Source organism: Macaca mulatta, chromosome 13 (genome assembly GCF_049350105.2).
Source record: "Macaca mulatta isolate MMU2019108-1 chromosome 13, T2T-MMU8v2.0, whole genome shotgun sequence".
NCBI classification, from domain to species: Eukaryota; Metazoa; Chordata; class Mammalia; order Primates; family Cercopithecidae; genus Macaca; species Macaca mulatta.
The window spans coordinates 49,807,411-49,828,595 of NC_133418.1; the positions used below are offsets into that span (position 1 = coordinate 49,807,411).

Below are 21,185 nucleotides of genomic sequence, written 5' to 3' on the forward strand. Positions count from 1 at the left end.
AATGGTACCAGCTCCTCTTTGTATTTTTGGTAGAATTCGGCTGTGAATCTATCTGGTTCTGGACTTTTTTTGGTTGGTAGGCTATTAATTATTGCCTCAATTTCAGAGCCTGTGATTGGCCTATTAGAGATTCAACTTCTTCCTGGTTTAGTCTTGGGAGGGTGTATGTGTCAAGGAATTTAGGGAATGGGTTACTTTTAAAATGGCATATTGAAGCCAGGCCCGGTGGCTCACACTTATAATCCAAGCATTTTGTGAGGCCGAGGCAGGCAGATCACTTGAGGTGAGGAATTCGAGATCAGCCTGATCGTCTCTGCTAAAAAAATACAAAAATTAGCTGGGTGCAGCAGCAGGCACCTGTAATCACAGCTACTCTGGAGGTTGAGACAGGAGAATCACTTGAACCCAGCAAGCAGAGGTCACAGTGAGCTGAGATCACACCACTGCACTTCAGCCTGTACAACAGAGTAAGACTCTCTCTCAAAACAAAACAAAACAAAACAAAAGAATAAAAAATAAAATGGCATATGGAAAACTGAATACTCAGAAAATCAGTAAAGCTGGATCCCTATGTCACTCTATGGGCCAAAATTAATCCCAGATGGATCCAAAATTTAAACATTAAAAGAAAACAAAAGAATATTAGAAAAAGAAAAGCTTGGGAGGAAGGAGAATTAGTAGGAGGGATAGGCTGCCTGTCTCCAGGCACCTGTGCGTTCAGCCCCTCTGCAACCGGCTGCAGTCTCCTGCCTAGCCCTGACCAGTCCTCTGACTGGTCCTTCGAGTCAAAAACTAACAGTGCAAAGACCACTGGGTGTCGGGGTGGACTGGACTTCATCATAACACTAGCGGTAGCATCAATCAGCATTTGCTGGTCAGCAGTAAGCTACCCTGCTGGAGACAGTCAGGTGCCCCCTGAGGAGCTCAGGGCTTGCAAGACAGCTGCAGGGTCCTCATGGGACCTGCTCTGTGGGGAAGTGTAGCTGTGCTGCTGGCTGTCCAGCTTCCTGTTCTTCCTGCCCATTTTTCAAATCTGCTTATTTAGCCTTCCTGCTTATTTTATGAGCTAATTTACATTAAATTATTTTTCTGTTTAAAATCAACATGGTTCATTTGTTGCTTAAAACTTAGAATGTTAACTACACACACATATTTTTAACATAAATTGGGCGTGTCAACATGTGTATGTGTTTAACTTATGTACCGTTATATGGCTTGCTTTTTGCCTTAAAATTATATATCTATGATTATGAAATTTGCATACAAAAAGGTTGGAAGGTTAACACAGCAAACTCGTAACAGTTGTTACCTATGGGGATGGTGAAATTGACTGTGGAGCGATAATAAAAAGAACTTACATTTTTTAATCTATCTTCTGTGATTTTAATTTTCCATAGTAATCATAGATTTACATACTACTCTTTTAAACCAAAAACATCTTAATGAGATTTTTAAGATCAATCTTCTATTTGTCTTACAGCAGACCCTGAGTGGGGGCACTGAGGCTGCAATGACAAAGCGGACAGACTCCATCACTCCCTAATGGAGTTGGTGATCCAATGGGAAGCTCAGACTGGGAAACACGCAGTTACTCAACAGTGTGGTGAGCCCTGTGACAGGAAGAGACAGGGATATGGGATCCCAGAGTAAGCACATCTACCTGCCTCTAGAGGGTGGACAGGAAAACCTTCCTGGCCTCAGACTTAAACAGTGATTAGGAGTTAGGTAGGCAAACAGGGGAGAGGAGAAAAGGCAGAAAGTACACCAGGCAGGGGGAACAGCATCTGTGAAGCTTCAGACCAGGGCTTCCTCGGTAGCTCCAAAGTGGCTGAAGCACAGGGAGGGGAGAGGGGAAAATCATCATAGAAAGGTGGGCAAGGTCCCATCACAAAGACCTTTAGAAGTCTTACTAAGCAGTCTGGACCTTATCCGAGGGCCCGAGGGCAGTCACAGGAGGACTGCATTCCCTTTAGAATGATCCCTTAACTGTCTTTTCTCCACCAGATTTCATCAGCTGTGAAGCAAGCATGCTTGTTCTCAGTGTCTCACAACTGCAAAATTCTCTTTTAAAATACTGGGTAGTGTTTTCCTAGCTTCAACTGAAGGGGGATCCTCCATCCATCTGTCCCTAGCTTTTGAATCCTGGCTCTCAGGGCTAACTTAAATAGATACTTTCCTTCAGGACAGACTATACCATCATTCCTAAACCACCAACTAGATAGAATTGTGAGAATCAGACCCTGGGAGAAATCTCGCCCTTTATAGAAGTTGAGTGCAGTGGAATTCCCTTGTCAAATCCTCCACAGGTCTGTTCAGCGGTAGATCACAAGCTGTCTTGGAAATCTTCTCTCTCCAGTTCAGTTATGTCTGACATTTTTCTCTACTAGGATACTTGTTCTGAATTACAGACCTTCTCACTTTTACAAACTATGTCATGAAATCATTGTAATTCATGTCACTCATGATTATGAGGGATATTAAGAGAAAATGAAAACCCAATTTAGCTTTTGTTTTTAACATGTGCCATGTAGTAACAATGAAAAGAGGAGGAATCTAGAAATTATCCCTAAAATTTTCATCCAGCATTCACCAGATTAGTATTTTATTATTTCTAAACACAGAAGGCACAAAGTTGCTTTTTAGCCGGTAAGACAAATGAGAAATACTGTCACACAACGTTTTGAAATACAGTTTCACAGATGCTTATTCTGAAATGACACATTTATTTAAAATGCATTGTAAGTCTCTAGTGAATTCATTATCTTTACTCATGTAAATTTAAAAGCTAAATGTTGAGCTCTGTTTTGTGACACTGGTGTGACATTCCTGAGATGAGAGCAGATAATTTCTACAGCTGTCACTGCCCTGCAGCATCCTGGTCAGTCTCTGTTTATCTTTTCTAATAAGGTAGAGATGTGCTCATTATCGGCTCATCAAGAAACACCACCAGCTGACCAGCACAGACATCTTTTTAAAAGCATGTCTTTCTCCTTTTGCTATCCTGCACTCTATTAGGGAGTGGGGAGTGCAAGGGACAAGTTGTCTGTCTTTGGCTGTCCAGCTCTCCAGCTGTCTCCAAAGAGCCCTTTCATGGTAACATTAATAATCTCAGTGAATATTTCTCAGGCCAAGAAACCTAGGATTGTCAGCACATCAAATGAACCTTTTTCTCAGAAACAAATTCTTATTAGCCTAGCTCAGTGTCTGATGTACATGTCTGGTGTTTCCCTTATGTGTCTTTGAAATAGCCCTCATTACTTATTTAGAGCTTTTGTTACCATAGGCAACCCACACTCCGAACAGGAAAGTCTGGAAGGCTCAGTATGCATTACTGAAGGCCAAGCTTATAGGTAAGAAAAGCTACGATAGCAATGTCTGATGGTGACTGAACACGGTGTGCCAAGCACTATGCTGAGAGTTTTAGTAGTATTATCTCATGGTGACCCTCACAATAACCTCATGAAATTGTAATGGTTATTATAAAGCAGGCTTAGAAATGCTCATGTGAGCATTCTACACAGTCACACAGTTAAGAGTTGCAAAGATGAGATACTGTGGCTGAGGCTTCTGGATGTCCACTAAAATCTGCCACTTGACCATAATAACAGAGTTGTACCTGGGCACATGGCCTCCTGGCCAGAGATTGTATTCCTTCGCTGTTTTTGAAGTAGGGATTGGCCAGTTAACTAAGTGTGGTCAATGGGATTTGAATTAAAACAATGCATGCAACTTCTGGGTCATTGCCAACTTAAAAACATGCACCTTGCCCTACTAACACTCTCCTTTCTCTTCCTGTGAACTAGAACTAGACTTGGAGACCTCCCACCTTTGATCTAGAGTTGCTCTTTTAAATACAGTAACCACTAGCCACTGCAGCTATTTACATTTAAATTAATTAAAATCAAGTAATATTAAAATTTTAGTTCAATTTTTATTTTGAACTAATCACATTGGTTCAATCACACTAGCCACATTTCAACTGCTCAATAGCCAGATGTAGCTGCTGACTGCCATATTATACATCATGGAGGTAGAACATTTCCATCATCACAGAAAATTTTATCGGACAGTGCTATAGTAAGGAAAGACAAAGCAATAAGATGAAAAGATCCTGGGTCCCAGTAATACGCCGTGGAACACAGCTGCCCTGCTAGTCTAGATCAGTTGAAGTGTTACATGGAAGAGAAATAAACTTCTACTTTATTTAAGCTAGTATGTTCTAGGCATATTTGTTACAACAAATTAATCTTTACACTAATACAGAAAACCATGCCTGTCATTGCCAGGTAATTCAGCACAACAGCCAGTGAGTGGCAGCGCTGTCTGTCTTGTGTTGAGACTGGATATTTGTGTTTCAATTATTTTGGACCTGGTCCACGATGCCCCACACCTTCAATGTGGTCAGATCATCTCCTCCTGATTCTACAGCTTTTCCTTTCTCTTTCTTCCTCCACCAACTCATCTGAAACATTGAAACATTTATAGAATTTTCTGAATATGGGCATAATGCAGTCTGCAGTCTCCCAAGTATGAGTGACCAAAATGCCTCAATTCCTTCCTATAGCACTTCCTGTGAGAAATTTTCTTTTAATGTATGTGTTTTCTGGTAGTATAGAATTTTCTAAGAACATATTCCTTGCCCGTATCCCTTGCTTGTCTGTGGCTTGGCGAATCAGCAATCTACAAGTGGAATCACTCACAAGGACTGAAATATTCCAAGTACATATGGCCACCACATCCTCTCATCTCCCTACAGTGAAGCAACAAGGATCGATAAATCATAGCCAGAAATGGCCCCATTCATTCACAAAGAGAAAACAATGTCACAGTGAATGCAAATAGTCCAACTTCCTGTAACAATCACCTTCTCTCCCTATAGAGAGAGCCATGTGGGAAGCCAAGTCAGCATCAAACTGTTGCTTGGGAAAGGTGGGTTCAGAACAAAGGAAGTTGGATATATGATTGCGATGTTTAAAGGTACCTGAATGGGACAGGCTGACATGTCTGTCTTGCCAATGGGACCATAGCACTATACACAGAAGCACTGGCTAAGGCTCTAGTGACCCCATGTAGTACAGAACAAGCCCTACCAACATTTGTCTCTGGGACTCCTTCCTCACTTTCATCACTGACCAGTGTCCCCTACTACTGATGCCTTCTTTTAGATATATTTTATCAGGTCAAGATGAGTCGGAGGCTGAATCGCTTTACTTTAAGGTTCTACTCTCAAGGGATAATCTTCCTACCTCTTGTTCCAAATTCTTGGGGAGAGCCCACCACAGCTTACATACTAGAGCATATTATTAGGAGCAGAAGGCTCTTGATTATGGTATTCTGAGCAGATGCTCACGCATTTCCTTTCCACTGCAGGAAATTTCTCAAGCAGGGACAATACATTTCTGAGGTTCATATAACTTGTAGTGAACGATACATGAGAACTCTGTGTATTAAACTCTGTACGTGGCTTGAAGAAAGTCTGGGAGGCTTCTGGGCCAGAATCTGTTGAAAAGTGTAATTGTCGGCCGGGCGCGGTGGCTCAAGCCTGTAATCCCAGCACTTTGGGAGGCTGAGACAGGCGGATCACGAGGTCAGAAGATCGAGACCATCCTGGCTAACACGGTGAAACACCGTCTCTACTAAAAAATACCAAAAACAACTAGCCGGGCGAGGTGGCAGGCACCTGTAGCCCCAGCTACTCGGGAGGCTGAGGCAGGAGAATGGCGTAAACCCAGAAGGCAGAGCTTGCAGTGAGCTGAGATCGCGCCACTGCACTCCAGCCTGGGTGACAGATGGAGACTCCGTCTCAAAAAATAAAAAAAAATAAAAAAAATTTTTAAAAGTGTAATTGTCATTTCTCAGAAAACTCAGGGAAAATTTCTAAAATCATCACAGCCTAACCCTGATTTTGAAATCGCCTTTGCAAAGATTATAACAGTGAGATAAATATGGCATGGTTGACTCCATCTTGCCTCTAGCCTCACAGGCTCTCTCCCAAGCAGCTTTAATTACAGGTGAGTGCCACCATGCCTGGCTAATTTTTGTATTTTTAGTATAAATGGGGTTTCACCATGTTGCCCAGGCTGGTCTCGAACTCCTGGCCTCAAGTGATCCACCCGCCTTGGCCTCCCAAAGTGCTGGGATTATAGGTTTGTGCCACTGTGCCCAGTCCATGTGTAATTCTTTTAGTGGATATATGTTTTCATGTCCCTTGAGTAAGTGCCTAAGGCAAATGCTGGTTTACAGGAAAGGTGATGTTTAGTTTTACTGCAGCAATATTTCAAATGTTGTCTTTAACACATGAAAACATGTACATCACATCCTTGGACAAGGTTAGGTGAGGATGGACAAGACACACAAAGGTATTTACACTTACATGCACACGCTCTTTAAAGAGAATATGTCATTAGCATGATTAATCATTGGTCACTATCCAGTTCTGTGTTTGTGACTCTTCATGGAGAAATGGAGATCTGGGATAATGGGCGGATTTTGTTTTTAGGAAGTCTGACTTCGGAGGGAATGAAATTGAAGGCCTCAAGTGATTTGCTAACTGGGGAGAGAAACCAAGGAGTGGGTATGGCCAGCAGGCTGCTAGCTGCTTCCTCCACTGCCACCAATGAAGGATTGAAGAGATGGTCCAATATTGGCTTGTGGTAAGCCCTCACAGCACCACCCACACAGTCAGCCCTACTCATGTCTGGAAACGTCATTTTGAGAGCTTTCAGGGATCTTGGAGACCATCACAGTGTAGCTTGCTGAAAATATAAGCCCTGGAATCACATCGACTGGATTCAAATCCCAGCTCGAACCCTAATTGCTATGCAACCTTAGGTCTAAGCCTCAGTTTTCTCATTCGTAAAATGGAGATAATAGCACCTTCTGCACAGAGCTGTCAGGAAACTTAAATGAGATCTTGCACCTCAAGTGCTTAACACAGGGCCCAAAACAATGGATGCTCCAAGCACACCCTCTATCATTATCATGTCTACATCCTCATTTTAGAGAAACAGTGGCCCAGGAAAGCAGAGTGTCCCACCAGTGCTAAACAGCAAGGAAAGAGCAGAGTGAGAGTTAACTTAGGTCTACTGACTCCAATTCCATGCCCCTTCTGCCTCAGCATGCTGCCTTCTTCAATATACCAGACACGAGCCTAGGGGCTCAAAAAGGAAACTTTCCCCAACCTATCTGGGCACAACGCAGTCTGTGCAGACAACCTAGAAGAGATTTGTGGCTGAATGCAGGTCATTCCTAGAGAGTGAGGGGCATGGACTCATAGAATTACAGTTCAGGCTAGGCTCTACCACTTAACACTTGTGAGCATTCAAGCTCACTCTTTTAATATCTCTGAGCCTACTTCCTCTTCCGTGACATGGAAATAATAATGCATCATGAGAATGCCTGGCACATTGTAGCACTCTACAAGTGAGATCCTTGTTGCCTTTGGGGTTCTAACTCCTGTATCGGAACAGGGATCATTGTCCAAGAGGAGCTATGACCTCTCAGGTCCCAGAGAACACAGAGGAAAAAAAGTGTAACCTGGCTTCCAGAAAATTGGGAGATTTTATTGCTCTTGAGAAACCAGTAGGCAACACTGGGACAAGCAATCTCAGGGCCAGCTCAGAGATTCACTGTTTAGTCCCAGCCCAGTGTCACAAAGCTTTTCCAGTCTCCTCCTAGTTCTTCTGGTCCCTCCTCACAACACAACAATGTGCATCATATACTAAATAATGCAGAAAAAAATACAGACGAAGGATTTAAAAAATTGCATCACCTAGAAATAACCATCATTAAGTAAAAATCACTTTATACATTATTCTATGAGAGAAAGATGGGTAGAATGAGCAGACAGGTAAACAGAAATACTTACATAAAATAATACAATATCTGCTATTTTAATTACAAAATACTAAAGTTGCCTTTACGAAAATTTAACAGAAAGAAAAATCTCTAAGTGAAAATGAACTTTATGCTGGACTTCGAATGTTTCTTTGGCATAAGAAAAATTATTTCTAAACACACTCCTTGAAGGTTAAGAGACTATAAAAAATTTAAGAAATTCAAGTTATTTTTAAGGCCAGGTGTGGTGGCTCATGCCTGTAATCCCAGCACTTTGGGAGGCCGAGGCAGGTGGATCACAAGTTCAAGAGATCGAGACCATTCTGGCCCACATGGTGAAATGCCGTCTCTAATAAAAATACAAAAATTAGCCAGGCGTAGTGGTGTGTGCCTGTAATCCCAGCTACTCGGGAGGCTGAGACAGGAGAATTGCTTAAACCCAGCCCAGCAGGCAGAGGTGGCAGCGAGCCGAAATCGCACCACTGTACTACAGCCTGATGACAGAGCGAGACTCTATCTCAAAAAAAAAAAGAAAAAGAAAAAGAAATTCAAGCTATTTTTTAAAATCATGTTTCCATTTTAGAGAGTATAAATGGACTTTGGCAATGAAAAGTGATGTCTGCAACCTCCCCTTCATTTCTTTATGTATTAGTTAGCTTTTGGGCTCGTTTCATTGAGTTTATGATGTTACTATTCTGTAATTAAAACACTCAGGAGGAATTTTCTTCTGTACCTTGGACTATGCTTTTTTCTAGACTGGGCTCCTTGCCTTTTGGACACTTTTTGGTTTTGCTGTTGCTTATTATATAGTTCTGCTATTTCTTTTCACTCTGCTCATGTTTGGGCAGTCTTTCCATTTTGCTGTGATATAATAATAACAATATTACCTGACACAACTATATATGGCCTTACTATGTGCCAGTTGCTGTTCTTAGAGCTTTCCATATATTAACTCATTTAATCCTCACAAGAATCCTGAGGTTTTATCACTATTCCCATTTTACAGATGAGAAAGTTTCAGCACAAAGAAATTAAGTAACTTGTTCAAGTAACTTAATCTTTTTTCTTTCTTTCTTTTTTTTTTTTTTTTTTTTTTTTTTTTTTTTTTGACACGGAGTCTCTCTCTGTCGCCCAGGCTGGAGTGCAGTGGCGCGATCTCGGCTCACTGCAAGCTCTGCCTCCCGGGTTCACGCCATTCTCCTGCCTCAGCCTCCCGAGTAGGGGCGACTACAGGCGCCCGCCACCACGCCCGGCTAACTTTTCATATTTTTAGTAGAGATGGGGTTTCACCATATTGGCCCAGGCTGGTCTCAATATCCAGACCTCGTGATCCACCTGCCTCGGCCTCCCAAAGTGCTGGGATTACAGGTGTGAGCCACCGCGCCCTGCCTAACTTAATCTCTTAGTGGTGAAGTGGATATGTCTCACAGAGTCTTCTTTCTCTAATGCCTCCTAAGTAGCAGATAAGAAACTAGGGATTCTGGCTCCAGCATCCATTTTCTTGGCCACTTTACTTTCCACTATACCTAAGGTCAGCTTGTGCTCTCAACTGAGCTACAGTTTGAGGGCGCTTCTACTTATTTCTATATACCTGGCCTGAAGGTTTGGTGAGTGGAGAGGGAGGATTCAGCTTAGAAGGTGTGCCAACTTGGAGGTTTAACACACAGTACTAGGATTTACTCTACCTACTTGGAGCTACATTCCATCCCCTTAGCTGTAAATGCATCCTCTAGCTTAGCCTATAGCCCTCACATCCACTGAAGAGTTCATCTCCACCTGCTTCACCCATTTCTCCCCAGGAGCCCTTTCCACTTCTCCACAGTCAGAAAAGGGAAAAGCTACCAACCCTTTGATTTAATTTCCTCCTGACTGAGCGTATAAAAGATTTGGGTGACTCACAGTTATGACTTCTGGCAGATGGGTTTAGAAACCTTTCTGTGTCATGCACTTCCTCTCAATTCTAGAATTTTTCCATGTCATTCCTTATTCGCTTGTTGAAGTTTGTGGCACTGCAATGTGTCTCATTCCTTGTTTGATTGCTGGAGTTGAATATTTTGCTAATTTATGAACTCAGTGTGGGGGGAGAGGGATTGCTCATTTATTAAATTAGCTATTAGAGAGACTGTAAGACATATCTACTTCACCATCCTGATCCAGATACACATACAGCATACCATCCATTGTTCTTGAAGGTTCCAAGTTAGCTAGATATTGTAGATTTGATGAGGGAAACTAGATTCCTACAGGAATCTAGTTATACTTTAAACAGTATAAAAACTACAAGATGGTACTGAGAACATTCTGAGCTAATTAGTTAGGTGAAAAAAAGAAAAATGCTTTAAGTGTTAAGATGTCCAGAGATATGAAGCCTTGAATGAGGAATGAGGGATCCCTGATTCAGATACAACGAAGGAATCAGGAACATATTTTAAATTTCCTATGTCGAGACAATGGCTCATGTCTGTAATCCCAACATTTTGGGATGCCAAGGCAGGTGGATAACTTGAGGTCAGGAGTTTGAGACCAGCCTGGCCAACATTGTGAAACCCTGTCTCTACCAAAAATATAAAAAATTTGCCGAGTGTGGTGGCACCCGCCTGTAATCCCAGGTACTCGGGAGACTGAGGTAGGAGAATCGCTTGAACCCAGGAGGCGGAGGTTGCAGTGAGCTGAGATCGTGCCACTACACTCCAGCCTGGGCGACAGAGCAAGACACCATCTCAAAATAAATAAATAAATAGTACAATTTTCTACTTTTTAGCATCATTTTCTCTGATTCTTTTTGAATATTAGTCCTTAATACTGTTAATATCAGATTTCAATAGCTTGCTTTTCCCCATCTCCAAGCATGATCTATACCATCAGGAAATTCCACTTTAGTGCTCCCAGCCAGATATACTGGGACTGGTCTCTTTCTGATCCATTAGCCCATGACTGACAGACACTAAGGGAGGAGGAGGGCACAGGAGTTGGTGACCACAAAGGAAACCCTGCTTCTCCACAGGGGCTTATACCAAAAGGTAGAAAAGTAAGGAGTCCCCTGTGCCTCATTTGAGTCATCTCACCAACAGAGCTAAGTGCAGCTAAGAACCATTTATAGGATTTTTTTCAAAATTTAATGTCTTGTGGAACTGGGAGAAAATATTTACATAATGCATATCTGCTAAATACAAATTAAAACCACAATGAAATACCACTACACACCTATTATAATGGCTAAAATTTTTAATACCAACTGCTGACATGGATGCAAAACAACTGAAATTCTTAATCACTGCTGGTATAAGTGCAAAATGGTACAGCCACTTTGGAAAACAGTTGGCATTTTCTTTAATAATTAAACATACACTCACAATAAGATCCAGCAATCCCACTCCTGTATACCCAAGAGACAACAAAAAGTGATGTTCACACAAAAACCTATATGCAAATGTTACAGTAGCATTATTCATAATCACTAAAAACCGGAAGTAACTCAAATGCCCTTCAACTGGCAGATAAACAGATTGTGGTACTTACATCCCATACAACAAAACACTATTCAACAATAAAAAGGAACACACTACTGATAACATGCAACATGGATGAACCTTAAATACCTTATGCCAAATTGAAGCCAGACTCAAAAAGCTACATACTGTGTGATTTTATTTATATGACATTCTGGAGGTGGCAAAATCACAGGGACAATAGATTACTGGTTTCCAGGGACATTGTTGGTGGGATGGGTTGACTATAAAGGCGTGGCATGAGGGAATTTTGTGGTGATGTAACCGTTCTATACCTTGTGATGGTGATTTTAGGCATTTATTAAAGTTCAGAGGTGTACACTAAAACAGGTAAATTTTGCTAAAAAAAAAAAATAAAGTTCACAAAAGAAAAATATGTCCTGTGGAAAAAATTTTTAAATAACCCACTTAATTGGTAAGAGAAAGCTCAGGAAGGGTGATTAACATATCATGGGAGGTAATGAGTAGCAGGATGAGAACCAGTATCTCCCGGCCCCCGTCCAGGATCCTTTCCACTACAGCAGAATTTCCGATTTTTTTTTTTACCTTGATTTTCAATAAGAAGTATATTAGTTTTCTATTGCTGCCATAATAACTTACCACAAATTCAGCAGCTTAGACACTTATTTACCTCAGAGTTCTGCAGGCCAGAGGTCCAGTGTGGCATAACTAGATTCTCTGCTCGGGGTTTCACAAGGCCAAAGCAAATATGTCAGAATGTGTCAGCTGGCCCGGCTGTTATGAGGAGGCTTGAGGGGAAAATCCACATTCAACTGCAGAGACTATTGGCAGAATTCCGTTCCATGCGGTTGTGGGACTGAGGCTGTTTCCTAGCTGTTGATCATCACTCTCAGCGTCTAAAGCCTGCCCACATTTCCTGCCTTATGCCCCCTCCATCTTCAAAGCCAGCAACAGGCCTTGTCCTTTTCATGCCTTAAATCTTTCTGACAGCCCCTTCTGCCCTCAGCTGGGGGAAAGCTGTTTTTAAGAGCTCATGTAATTACTCTGGGCCTGCACAAACAATCTAGGATCATCTACTTGAAGGTCAACAGATTAGTAACATGACTTATATCTGCAAAATCGCTTCAGATATGTAATGTAACATATTCATGGGCATAAAACCAGCGGGTGAAGGTGATGGGGGCCTTCCTTCTGTCTGCCTACCACATACATTTTACACAATGACCTAATATACACACATGTAAATGAAACAACAATTAGAACACTTACCGTTACTAAATTCAACACTGTTATTTCAAAATGCTAGTGGCAACACACTTTGATTTCACATCCCACTAATGAGCTGCAAACTGTAATCTGAGTTTATCTTGAAAATGGACCATGATATCCTTTTAAATTCCCATTGGCAATAATAGGAGGCCTAAAGAAGGGCCTCTGGGGTCTGTTTCATGCTCAAAATCATATGCAATGTTATAGAATTACAAGAAACACAAGACAATCCCCGATTAGAGAGATCCTAGCGAATACCCAGCTAGCACTACTCCAGTTGTCAAGGTCATGAAAAATGAGGAAAGACTAAGAAACTGCCATAGACCAGTGGAGACTGGGGCAACATGACAAGTAAATATGATATAGTAACATGGACTGGATCTGAGAAAAGGGGTATTAATGAAAAAATGGTGAAATCCAAAGAGACTGTAGTTAAACAGTAACCTATAAATGTCCGTTTCTCAGTTGTGACCAATGTACTTGGTAATGTTAACAATGGGGAAACGAGGTAAGGGGCATATGAGACTTCTCTCTACTACCTTTGCAACTCTTCTGCAAATTTAGTATTACTCCAAAATAAAGCTTATTTTTTAAATGTTACAGTACTGAACATCTGTGCATCATTCTAGGGAGCAAATCCCATGGACTATTTTAAAAATGATCCGTGACCCAATTAACAGCCACTGTCCAAGGCTTCCTGCTGCTTTCCTTAACTGCTACTTTCTAGGTACTCTGCCTCCTTCGTTATGTCACCCACAACTTTCCTCCACACCAAAGCTTAGCCAGGGACTGCAGGATGTAGGGAATGAGGAGTGATTATGTAATGAGTATGACGTTTCAGCTTGGGAAGATTCTTAAAGTTCTGGAGATGGATGATGGTGTTAGTTGCACAACAATGTGAATGTACTTAATGCCACGGAACTACATGCTTAAAAATTATTACAAAAGTAAATTTTACTTTATGTACAATTTACCACAATTTTTTAAAATGAGGTACTAGTACATGCTATATAGCATAGATAATCCTTAAAAACATTATCAAAGTGAAAAAAGCCAGACACGATAGACCACATTATTACATGATTCCATTCATATGAAAATGTTCTAAAATCGACTGAGGTGACTGGTGTACATATTTGTGAATATACTAAATACCACTGAATTGCATACTTTAAATTGGTGAAATATAGAGTATGTGGATTATATGTCAATAAATAAAACTTAAAAAATTTTAACTGGCTTTCAATCTAGGACCGTCCTATTTATTTGAACTCCTGAGGTCAAGTGGTGTTCCATAAATTCTGGAACCACTTTCTGGTGATGTGCTGGAAAAATAAAAGAACAAAATTAATGAAAGGACTGCAGGTTAGAATGGCTGGCAGGGAAGATCAGGAAGGTCTGTGATCAGGTATGGTGGCTCTCCCATCACAGGGTAAGAACAAAGGTGAGATTATAAAACACACTAGACTGAGGTTGATCAAAAACCTTTATTCTGGTCCTCATCATTCAGGAAGCCACTTATGCAGAACACTTTCTTCATCCCTGCTCTAAGCAGCAGCAGCTGCATCCAGGCTTGATATGGAAGACAGACAGAAGCAGTGGAAGACCTTGCAGAGAAGAGCTCATTGATGAGATCTCTGCTTATCCCGGCATAGGTGAAGGCAGAACAGGAAGAGTGTGTGTAAGTGCAAAGACTCCGTTCTTCAAAGCTGAGGCCTGTGGACAGGGGTGAACTGAAGGCTGCAGATGAAGGCTCACAAAACTGCCCCGCTCAGCAATCAATCCAAAGTACCTAAACATACAAAGAGCAATGAGTATACCAGGGGACCTCAGGAGCTGGATTAGTGTGACAAGCTGGGCTAAGTTAATGCAGAAGAGGCTCCAGTATTGGCAGCAGTTCTCTAAGACCAAAATACTAATTTTGAGGATGATCTATCCAAAATATCCCCAGGGAAAAACATGTCATTACAGATGGTGGGCAGTTAGGAATTAAGCATACTAGTCTGAAGAGTTAGAATTAGAAGTGGGAAAAGAGCTAAGAAGTCGTTGTGTAAGTTAATGAACACTGATGAAGACCATATAAGGAAGGAATAATATAAAATAAATGAGGTAAACTCCCTAATTAAAGAGAAACTTTTGAAAAGTTTCAGTTCCAGATGGGGGACTGGGCCCACAAGTACATATGCCCTCCCATCCAAGATTCCATTCAAAAGGTAAAAAAGTTTAAAAAGTATAAATCTACAACAAATAGGGGCCCACTGGCAGTTAATGGATTTCAACAAAAAAACTGAATAACAGAAACCTGATCAAAGTAGGCTTATAAATAGAGCAGAGGGAAAAGGAGCCTAGAATGAACACAGAGGGGCTGCAGCAGAAGAGGAGGCCCATATGCCTAAAAGAACCATGAGGAAGCTCCAGGCTCAAGTCATCAGGAATGGCGATGTGAGATGAAAATTTGGTTAGTGACCAGAGGGTCTGTATGAGAAACAGTTGCCCGTCTTCCCACAACCCTCCCCACAGACAGCACAACCAGAAGACAGGCATTTAAACCTAACTTGGAAGAAAAGAAAAAAAAAGATCACAGGGCTCTCTTCTAAAGAACTATGTTTAAAACAAAAAAAAAGGCTGGGTGCAGTGGCTCATGCCTGTAATCCCAGCACTTTGGGAGGGGGAGGCGGGCAGATCACTTGAGGTCAGGAGTTCGAGTCCAGCCTGGCCAACACAGTGAAACCCCATCTCTACCAAAAAATGCCAAAATTAGCCAGGCGTGGTGGTGCATGCCTATAGTCCTAGCTACTTGAGAATCTCTTGAACTTGGGAGCGGGGGTTGCAGTGAGCAGAGATCACGCCACTGCCTTCCAGCCTGGATGACAAAGCAAGACTCCATCTCAAAAACAAATAATAAATAAAAATGAAATAAAATATACCAAGCATTGTTATAAATCGATTTTAAAAAGGACAAAAATGCATAACAGAAAAATAGGAGACACCCCTCAAAAAAAAACAGGCATGCATATGAAAAGATGTTCAATATCAGCCACAATCAGGGCAATACGAATTACCACCACAATGCAACTATCACTTACATTCAATAACAGCATGTCAAAAATCAAAAACTCTGGTAATACCATGTGTGGGTAAGAATGAGAAGCAATGGGAATTATCATGCACCGCTGGTAGGAATGTGAATTGGAATACATGAAATTCAGCAGTACCTACCAAAGATGGAGATATGAATACCCTATATATCCTAGGTTCCAGCAGTATTATATATTTTATACACACATACACATCTACCCTAGAGAAATATGTACAAGACTGTTCATAGCAAGTTGTTCGTAATAGCAAAAATAAGGTTTCCCAAATATCAACATTAAAATAGCTCAATTGTGGTACTGTCATATAGCAAGGAATATGAATAAACGAGTTATGTGCAATCACACAGATGAATCTCATAAATGCGTTAACTTAAAGAAAACAGTTGTGTGACAGATGTTGACCAATAAATGCATATGGTTTGGTTCCATTTGCAGAGAGTTCGAAAAAACAAAACTAAACTTTAGTGCTCAGGGATGCATGCTAATATAGTAAACTATAAAGGAAAGGAAGCAATTACCAAAAAAGTTAGGATACAGTAATGTCGGGAAAAGGGATGAGAAGAGATATGATGAAGAATGAATATATGTGGGACTTTTGGGGGCTGACAATACCCTATCTCTTGGCCAAGATGGTGGTTACGAGGGTATTCATTTTATCATTTATTGACTTTACATTTACAGCACACACACTTCACATATGTTGTATTTCATAAGACTTAGAAAAAGAATATACATATACACATATAAACATATTTGCATAAAATATCCAGGTTATACAAGAAAACTAGTAACAGTTGTTTGCAGGGAGGGGACCTGAATGAGGAATTAAGGGACAGAGAAAGGGTAGAGAAAGACTGTTTACAGCCCTAGTTTTCAACTTCTACAATCAATGAGGGATAAAGCATGGAAGATTTAATTGTGATAAGATTTAAATGTTATTAGCTTTGACAATGTCAAATTACTAGATAACACAAATTGATAGCTAGATGTGAACTAAAAAGAGAAAAGGGATACGTGCACTAATAGTCATACTTTACAAACTGGGGAGTCAAGAAATGCATTAAAAGTTGGACACAACAACAACCGAAGACATTCCAGTATGTTATATAAACTGTAGAGGTAAAGAAACTAAAACTAGTGATACAACTACCAAAAATAAGAAAGACAAGAGGGGATTTATTGGGTTCTACAGGTTAGCCAAATCTTCATTTATCACAGCAGGAAGTCAATACACACTGTCTACAGCTGACACATCAATGGGTAAGCATATTAATTAGAAATAAACGTAACCACCAGAAAAGCTCAAAACACTAACAAAACAGTGGGCAGACAGCAGCTATACTTCATTATAAGCCATTAGGTAACTATTTGATTTTCAACCATGGATATGTATTGCTCATAAAAAGGAAAAAAAATGTATTTATTTAGACCATACACATCTAAGGACATAAGAACATTTATTTTACCAAGTAAAAAATAATATAATGCAGACTGAATCCACAGGGGCTATGGTGGCTAACATTCAGATCTACCAAAGTAGGTTAGAGCAGAAGGATTCAATTACAGAGATAAATGAGGATGAAAGCAGAGGATGAAAATAAACACAGCAATCATTCAATAAATGGCCATTTATTAAAAATCCAAGCTAAGCACTATGCTGTGATAGAGACTAGAGTGGAAAACTACATAAAACCTCCCCACTTCTACTCCTAGTACCCTCCAGTTTATTTTCCCCAGGACAGCAATGTTGTGTACTTAAAATACAAATCTGATCATATCACTCATGTCTTTGAAAAGCTGGTAATTAAAAATGAAGAGGTAAAGTAGGCTCCAAACATTTTTGACTGCAGAACTTACAGAAAGTCTGTCACAAGGAGTGCCTGCCTTAGGTAGGACTAAAAAAAAATTAATTTTAAGAAAAATGAGTAGGTGGAAAGAGAGGCTGAAGAAAAATCTGCAAATTAAAAGAATGCTCAATAGTCTAGGCATGAAGCTAGCCATGGTAATGTATCTAATAAGACATTTAAAAAATATCTATCAAAAGGACCAGGGACCTAGGTTGACATGGAGATGCAGAACAAAGGAGTAAAAAGAGTAGAATAAATCAAGAGATTTCTAAAGGTAATAAGGCTTAGAGGAGGTAATGAGAACACCCCGGGAGAATGAAATGAGGATACATGGCTTTTGCCAAGCTACTCAATCAAAATACAGTCATGTGTCGCTCAACAACAAGGATACATCGTAAGAAATGCATTACATCTTCAGGCGATTTCACCACTGTGTGAACACCATAGAGTGTACTTACACAAAGTTAGATGGTATAGCCTACTATACACTTAGTCTACAGGGTATACCTATTGCTCTCAGGCTACAGACTTGAACAGTATGTTACTGTACTGAATACTGTAGGCAAATGTAACATGGTGATAAGCGTTTTTAAACATATCTAAACATAGAAAAGGTAATGTATTTCATTAGGATGTTATGACCACTACCTCACTGGGCAACAGGAATTTTTCAGCTCCATTATAATCTGCTGGGACCACCCTCATGTGAGCAGTCCATGGCTGACCAAAATGTTACTATGCAGCACATGACTATATATGTGTAGTGAAGAGTAAGCTGATCAGATTTAAGAATTAAGTAGCGGCCTGGTGCGGTGGCTCACGCCTGTAATCCTAACACTTTGGGAGGCCGAGGCGGGCGGATCACAAGGTCAGGAGATCGAGACCATCCTGGCTAACACAGTGAAACCCCATCTCTACTAAAAATGCAAAAAAAAAAAATTAGCCGGGCGTGGCGGCAGGCGCCTGTAGTCCTAGCTACTTGGGGAGGCTGAGGCAGGAGAATGGCGTGAACCCGGGAGGCGGAGCTTGCAGTGAGCCGAGATCGCGCCACCACACTACAGCCTGGGCGACAGAGCGAGACCCCGTCTCAAAAAAGAAAAAAAAAAAATTAAGTAGCAGAAATAGCTCTGAGGCAAGGTAGCTAAAATTAGGTATTTCAAATATTTGCTTTTTTAATGAAAAAATTTAGTTAGTACACAAGTTAATCCATGACTCCTAAAAACACAGACAAGTCTTATTGCAGCAAAATAATCACTTCACACAGATTGTTGAAGAAAAAAGAACAAGCGGTCACCCTTTAAATGTTGACAATTGTTTCTGATCTCTAACATGATAAGAGGGGCAAGGCTGATATCTAGGTATGGCGAACAAGATAGGAATCAAACTTCTGAATTCATCTAACTACACTGGGATCTTTATATTCCCTCCTATTTCTTTATGGCTAGCAATTTTCAGGTAGAAGTTTTAATTCCCCAAGGGAGAAAACTGAACCTCATTTAGCAAGTTACTTTTTTCTAACAGCAAGTACGGAGAAAGAATTATCCCTACACAAACAAGAAGCAGGCATCCGTTTTATGAGGTTTTGAATTTCACATTAACATGCAAAAGACAGGTGGAAATGACTGCCCACTGAGAGAGAACTCACCTTCCAGAAAAGCAAATTCATCCACAGCTTCTATTGCATTATCTGAAACACAAGGCAAAGAGACACCTGACTAACTCCAGCCATGCTGACGTCAGTCAGAAAACAGCACAATCTACAGTGAAGGGCATGAGGCTTTGGGCAAATGAGGGCAATTATAAGATGCGTCCCTTGCTGCCTTGAGATCCGTATCTACTCTACCAGCAACTCTCATATATGTATTAGTTGTCTCCCTAGAAGAGTAAGAAAAGTGTAGGCAAATACCATTCAATGCGGGGGGGGGAGGGGGCTCCTAAAATACATCTAAATTATTTATTCGCTTTGCTCTTAAAGTTATCAGAGAAGAATGTGACAATAGACGCAGGGCGCATGAGAACACGGTATATGAAAGCTTACACAGGTGAGGGTTACCAACCAGACAAGAGTCAGAAATCAAATCCCCAGTTGCTAGGTGAAAAAGAATTATCTTTTTCTGGTGCAATTTGGCAGAAGGTATGAAGGGATCCAGTCCGCTTTGGCAACCCCAGACACCACACACTGCTCCACCACCCCAAGCAGAGAGCCTCTACAGGTAGGGCTTCCTGGCACTGTGGCCAACAGAAACCATCCTGGGGAGAGACGCTGTGGGACCTCTCAGATCAGAGTGACGTCTTCTCAACCTGCGCAAGGTAAAACCAGCCCAGCCCTCCCTTCTCTGTCCCCAGACACTGGCAGTGCCACTCTACCCAAGTCTCTCCTCTGAAGAGTTTTCCTTTTTCCCTGCTGAGCACAACAGTAGGCATCTTTTGCAATGGTCTCCACAAACAGTTCCTGTGAAGTAAAAAAGCAAAGTTTTAGTAATGGGTTCTAGCACACTGAGGAGGTGAGGGCTCTGGTTTGTGGGTGGGGGCAGAGAGGGAGAAGGCAGGCTCAGGGGCAAGAAAATGTTCTGGAAGCTAAGATTGTCCTGGACTTCATGAACATCCATTCCGCCACCCTCTTCCCAGGATTCTCCTTCATTCACTAAAGTCTCCTACAAGTTCTGTATGAGGCCCTGGAGATACAAATTAAAGTCACTCACTAACCAGGTCCTCAACAAGAGGGAGGAGTGTTAACAAAACACACAACTCGCATAGGTCCCCGGCCCCTTTCCTCCGCCTTCCGGGTCCACACCCACATCTCAAAACCCGGCCCACGCCACCCTAAGCCCCGCCCGCGGAAGGCCCCGAGGCTCCGCCCCGCGCTCCACCTCCCCCACCCCCGCGTGCCCTCGCGCTGCTGCCGCACCGCGGCTCGTGCCAGAATGAAGATGGCTTCCTGTCCGGCTAGCGTCACGTCGGGGTCCGCCTTCACCAAGGCCTTCACTCGCGCCAGAGGCAACCTCGAGAGACGAGCCCCAGGCACACTCGTTGGGGCTTGGGGCTGCAAGGCCGCTGCCTCCCCAGCAGGTCCCTCCTCCTCTCGGGGTGTCCCGCTTCCTGCCGCCGCCGCCGCTGCCATCCCGGCCCTGAGCGTGCTGCGCGCGGCCGCCGACTGTGCGCGCGCATGCGGCGCAGGCCCTTTCCCGCGCGGGCTGGAGGCCACACCCTGTGTAGGCGCGCGACTCCGCCCCTACGCGGCAGGGCGGTGCCGGAAACCGGGTGGGCTGGGACTGGGCTCCGGCTTTTCCCTCGCGCCTGGCCACCCTTGGGCTGTCGTGCCCTTGGTTGACGCTACTGGTGACCCTCTGGCCCGTTGGGCCTGTGGAGCCCAGGCACCTCCCCTTGGTGCCTGTGCCAGGCTGGTAAGGGGAGAAATCTAGACTGGGCTCGCAAGAGAGCCTCCGTCAAAACAATGTTAATACCCCAAGGCTAAGGAGGGCACGTGTCCGAGGGAGGCCCGGCCCTGGAGGTCCCAGCATCGTGGAAGAGGATGCCAGGGAGGCAGCGAAGTCTGGACCAAATTCAGTTATGGATGCTCTTGAAGGAGGAGTAGGGCTTTTGCAGGCAGATAAGAAGAAATTCAGCCCAGCCAGAGGAAACAAGAAAAAGTCATGGAGGCTGGA

The 21,185-nt window shown here is 42.2% G+C and overlaps 1 protein-coding gene across 1 annotated transcript; it reads right to left on the minus strand.

Moving 5' to 3' along the window:
* Positions 1-14,043: 14,043 nt before the first annotated feature.
* POLE4 (DNA polymerase epsilon 4, accessory subunit) lies at positions 14,044-20,668 on the minus strand. The gene is made up of 4 exons (NM_001261810.1): positions 20,429-20,668; positions 19,888-19,972; positions 19,166-19,207; positions 14,044-14,367 (listed from the first exon to the last, which is right to left on the minus strand). Exons 1-4 carry the CDS (start codon positions 20,639-20,641, stop codon positions 14,354-14,356), a joined length of 354 nt encoding a protein of 117 aa, NP_001248739.1. The 5' UTR covers positions 20,642-20,668; the 3' UTR covers positions 14,044-14,353.
* Positions 20,669-21,185: the final 517 nt, after the last annotated feature.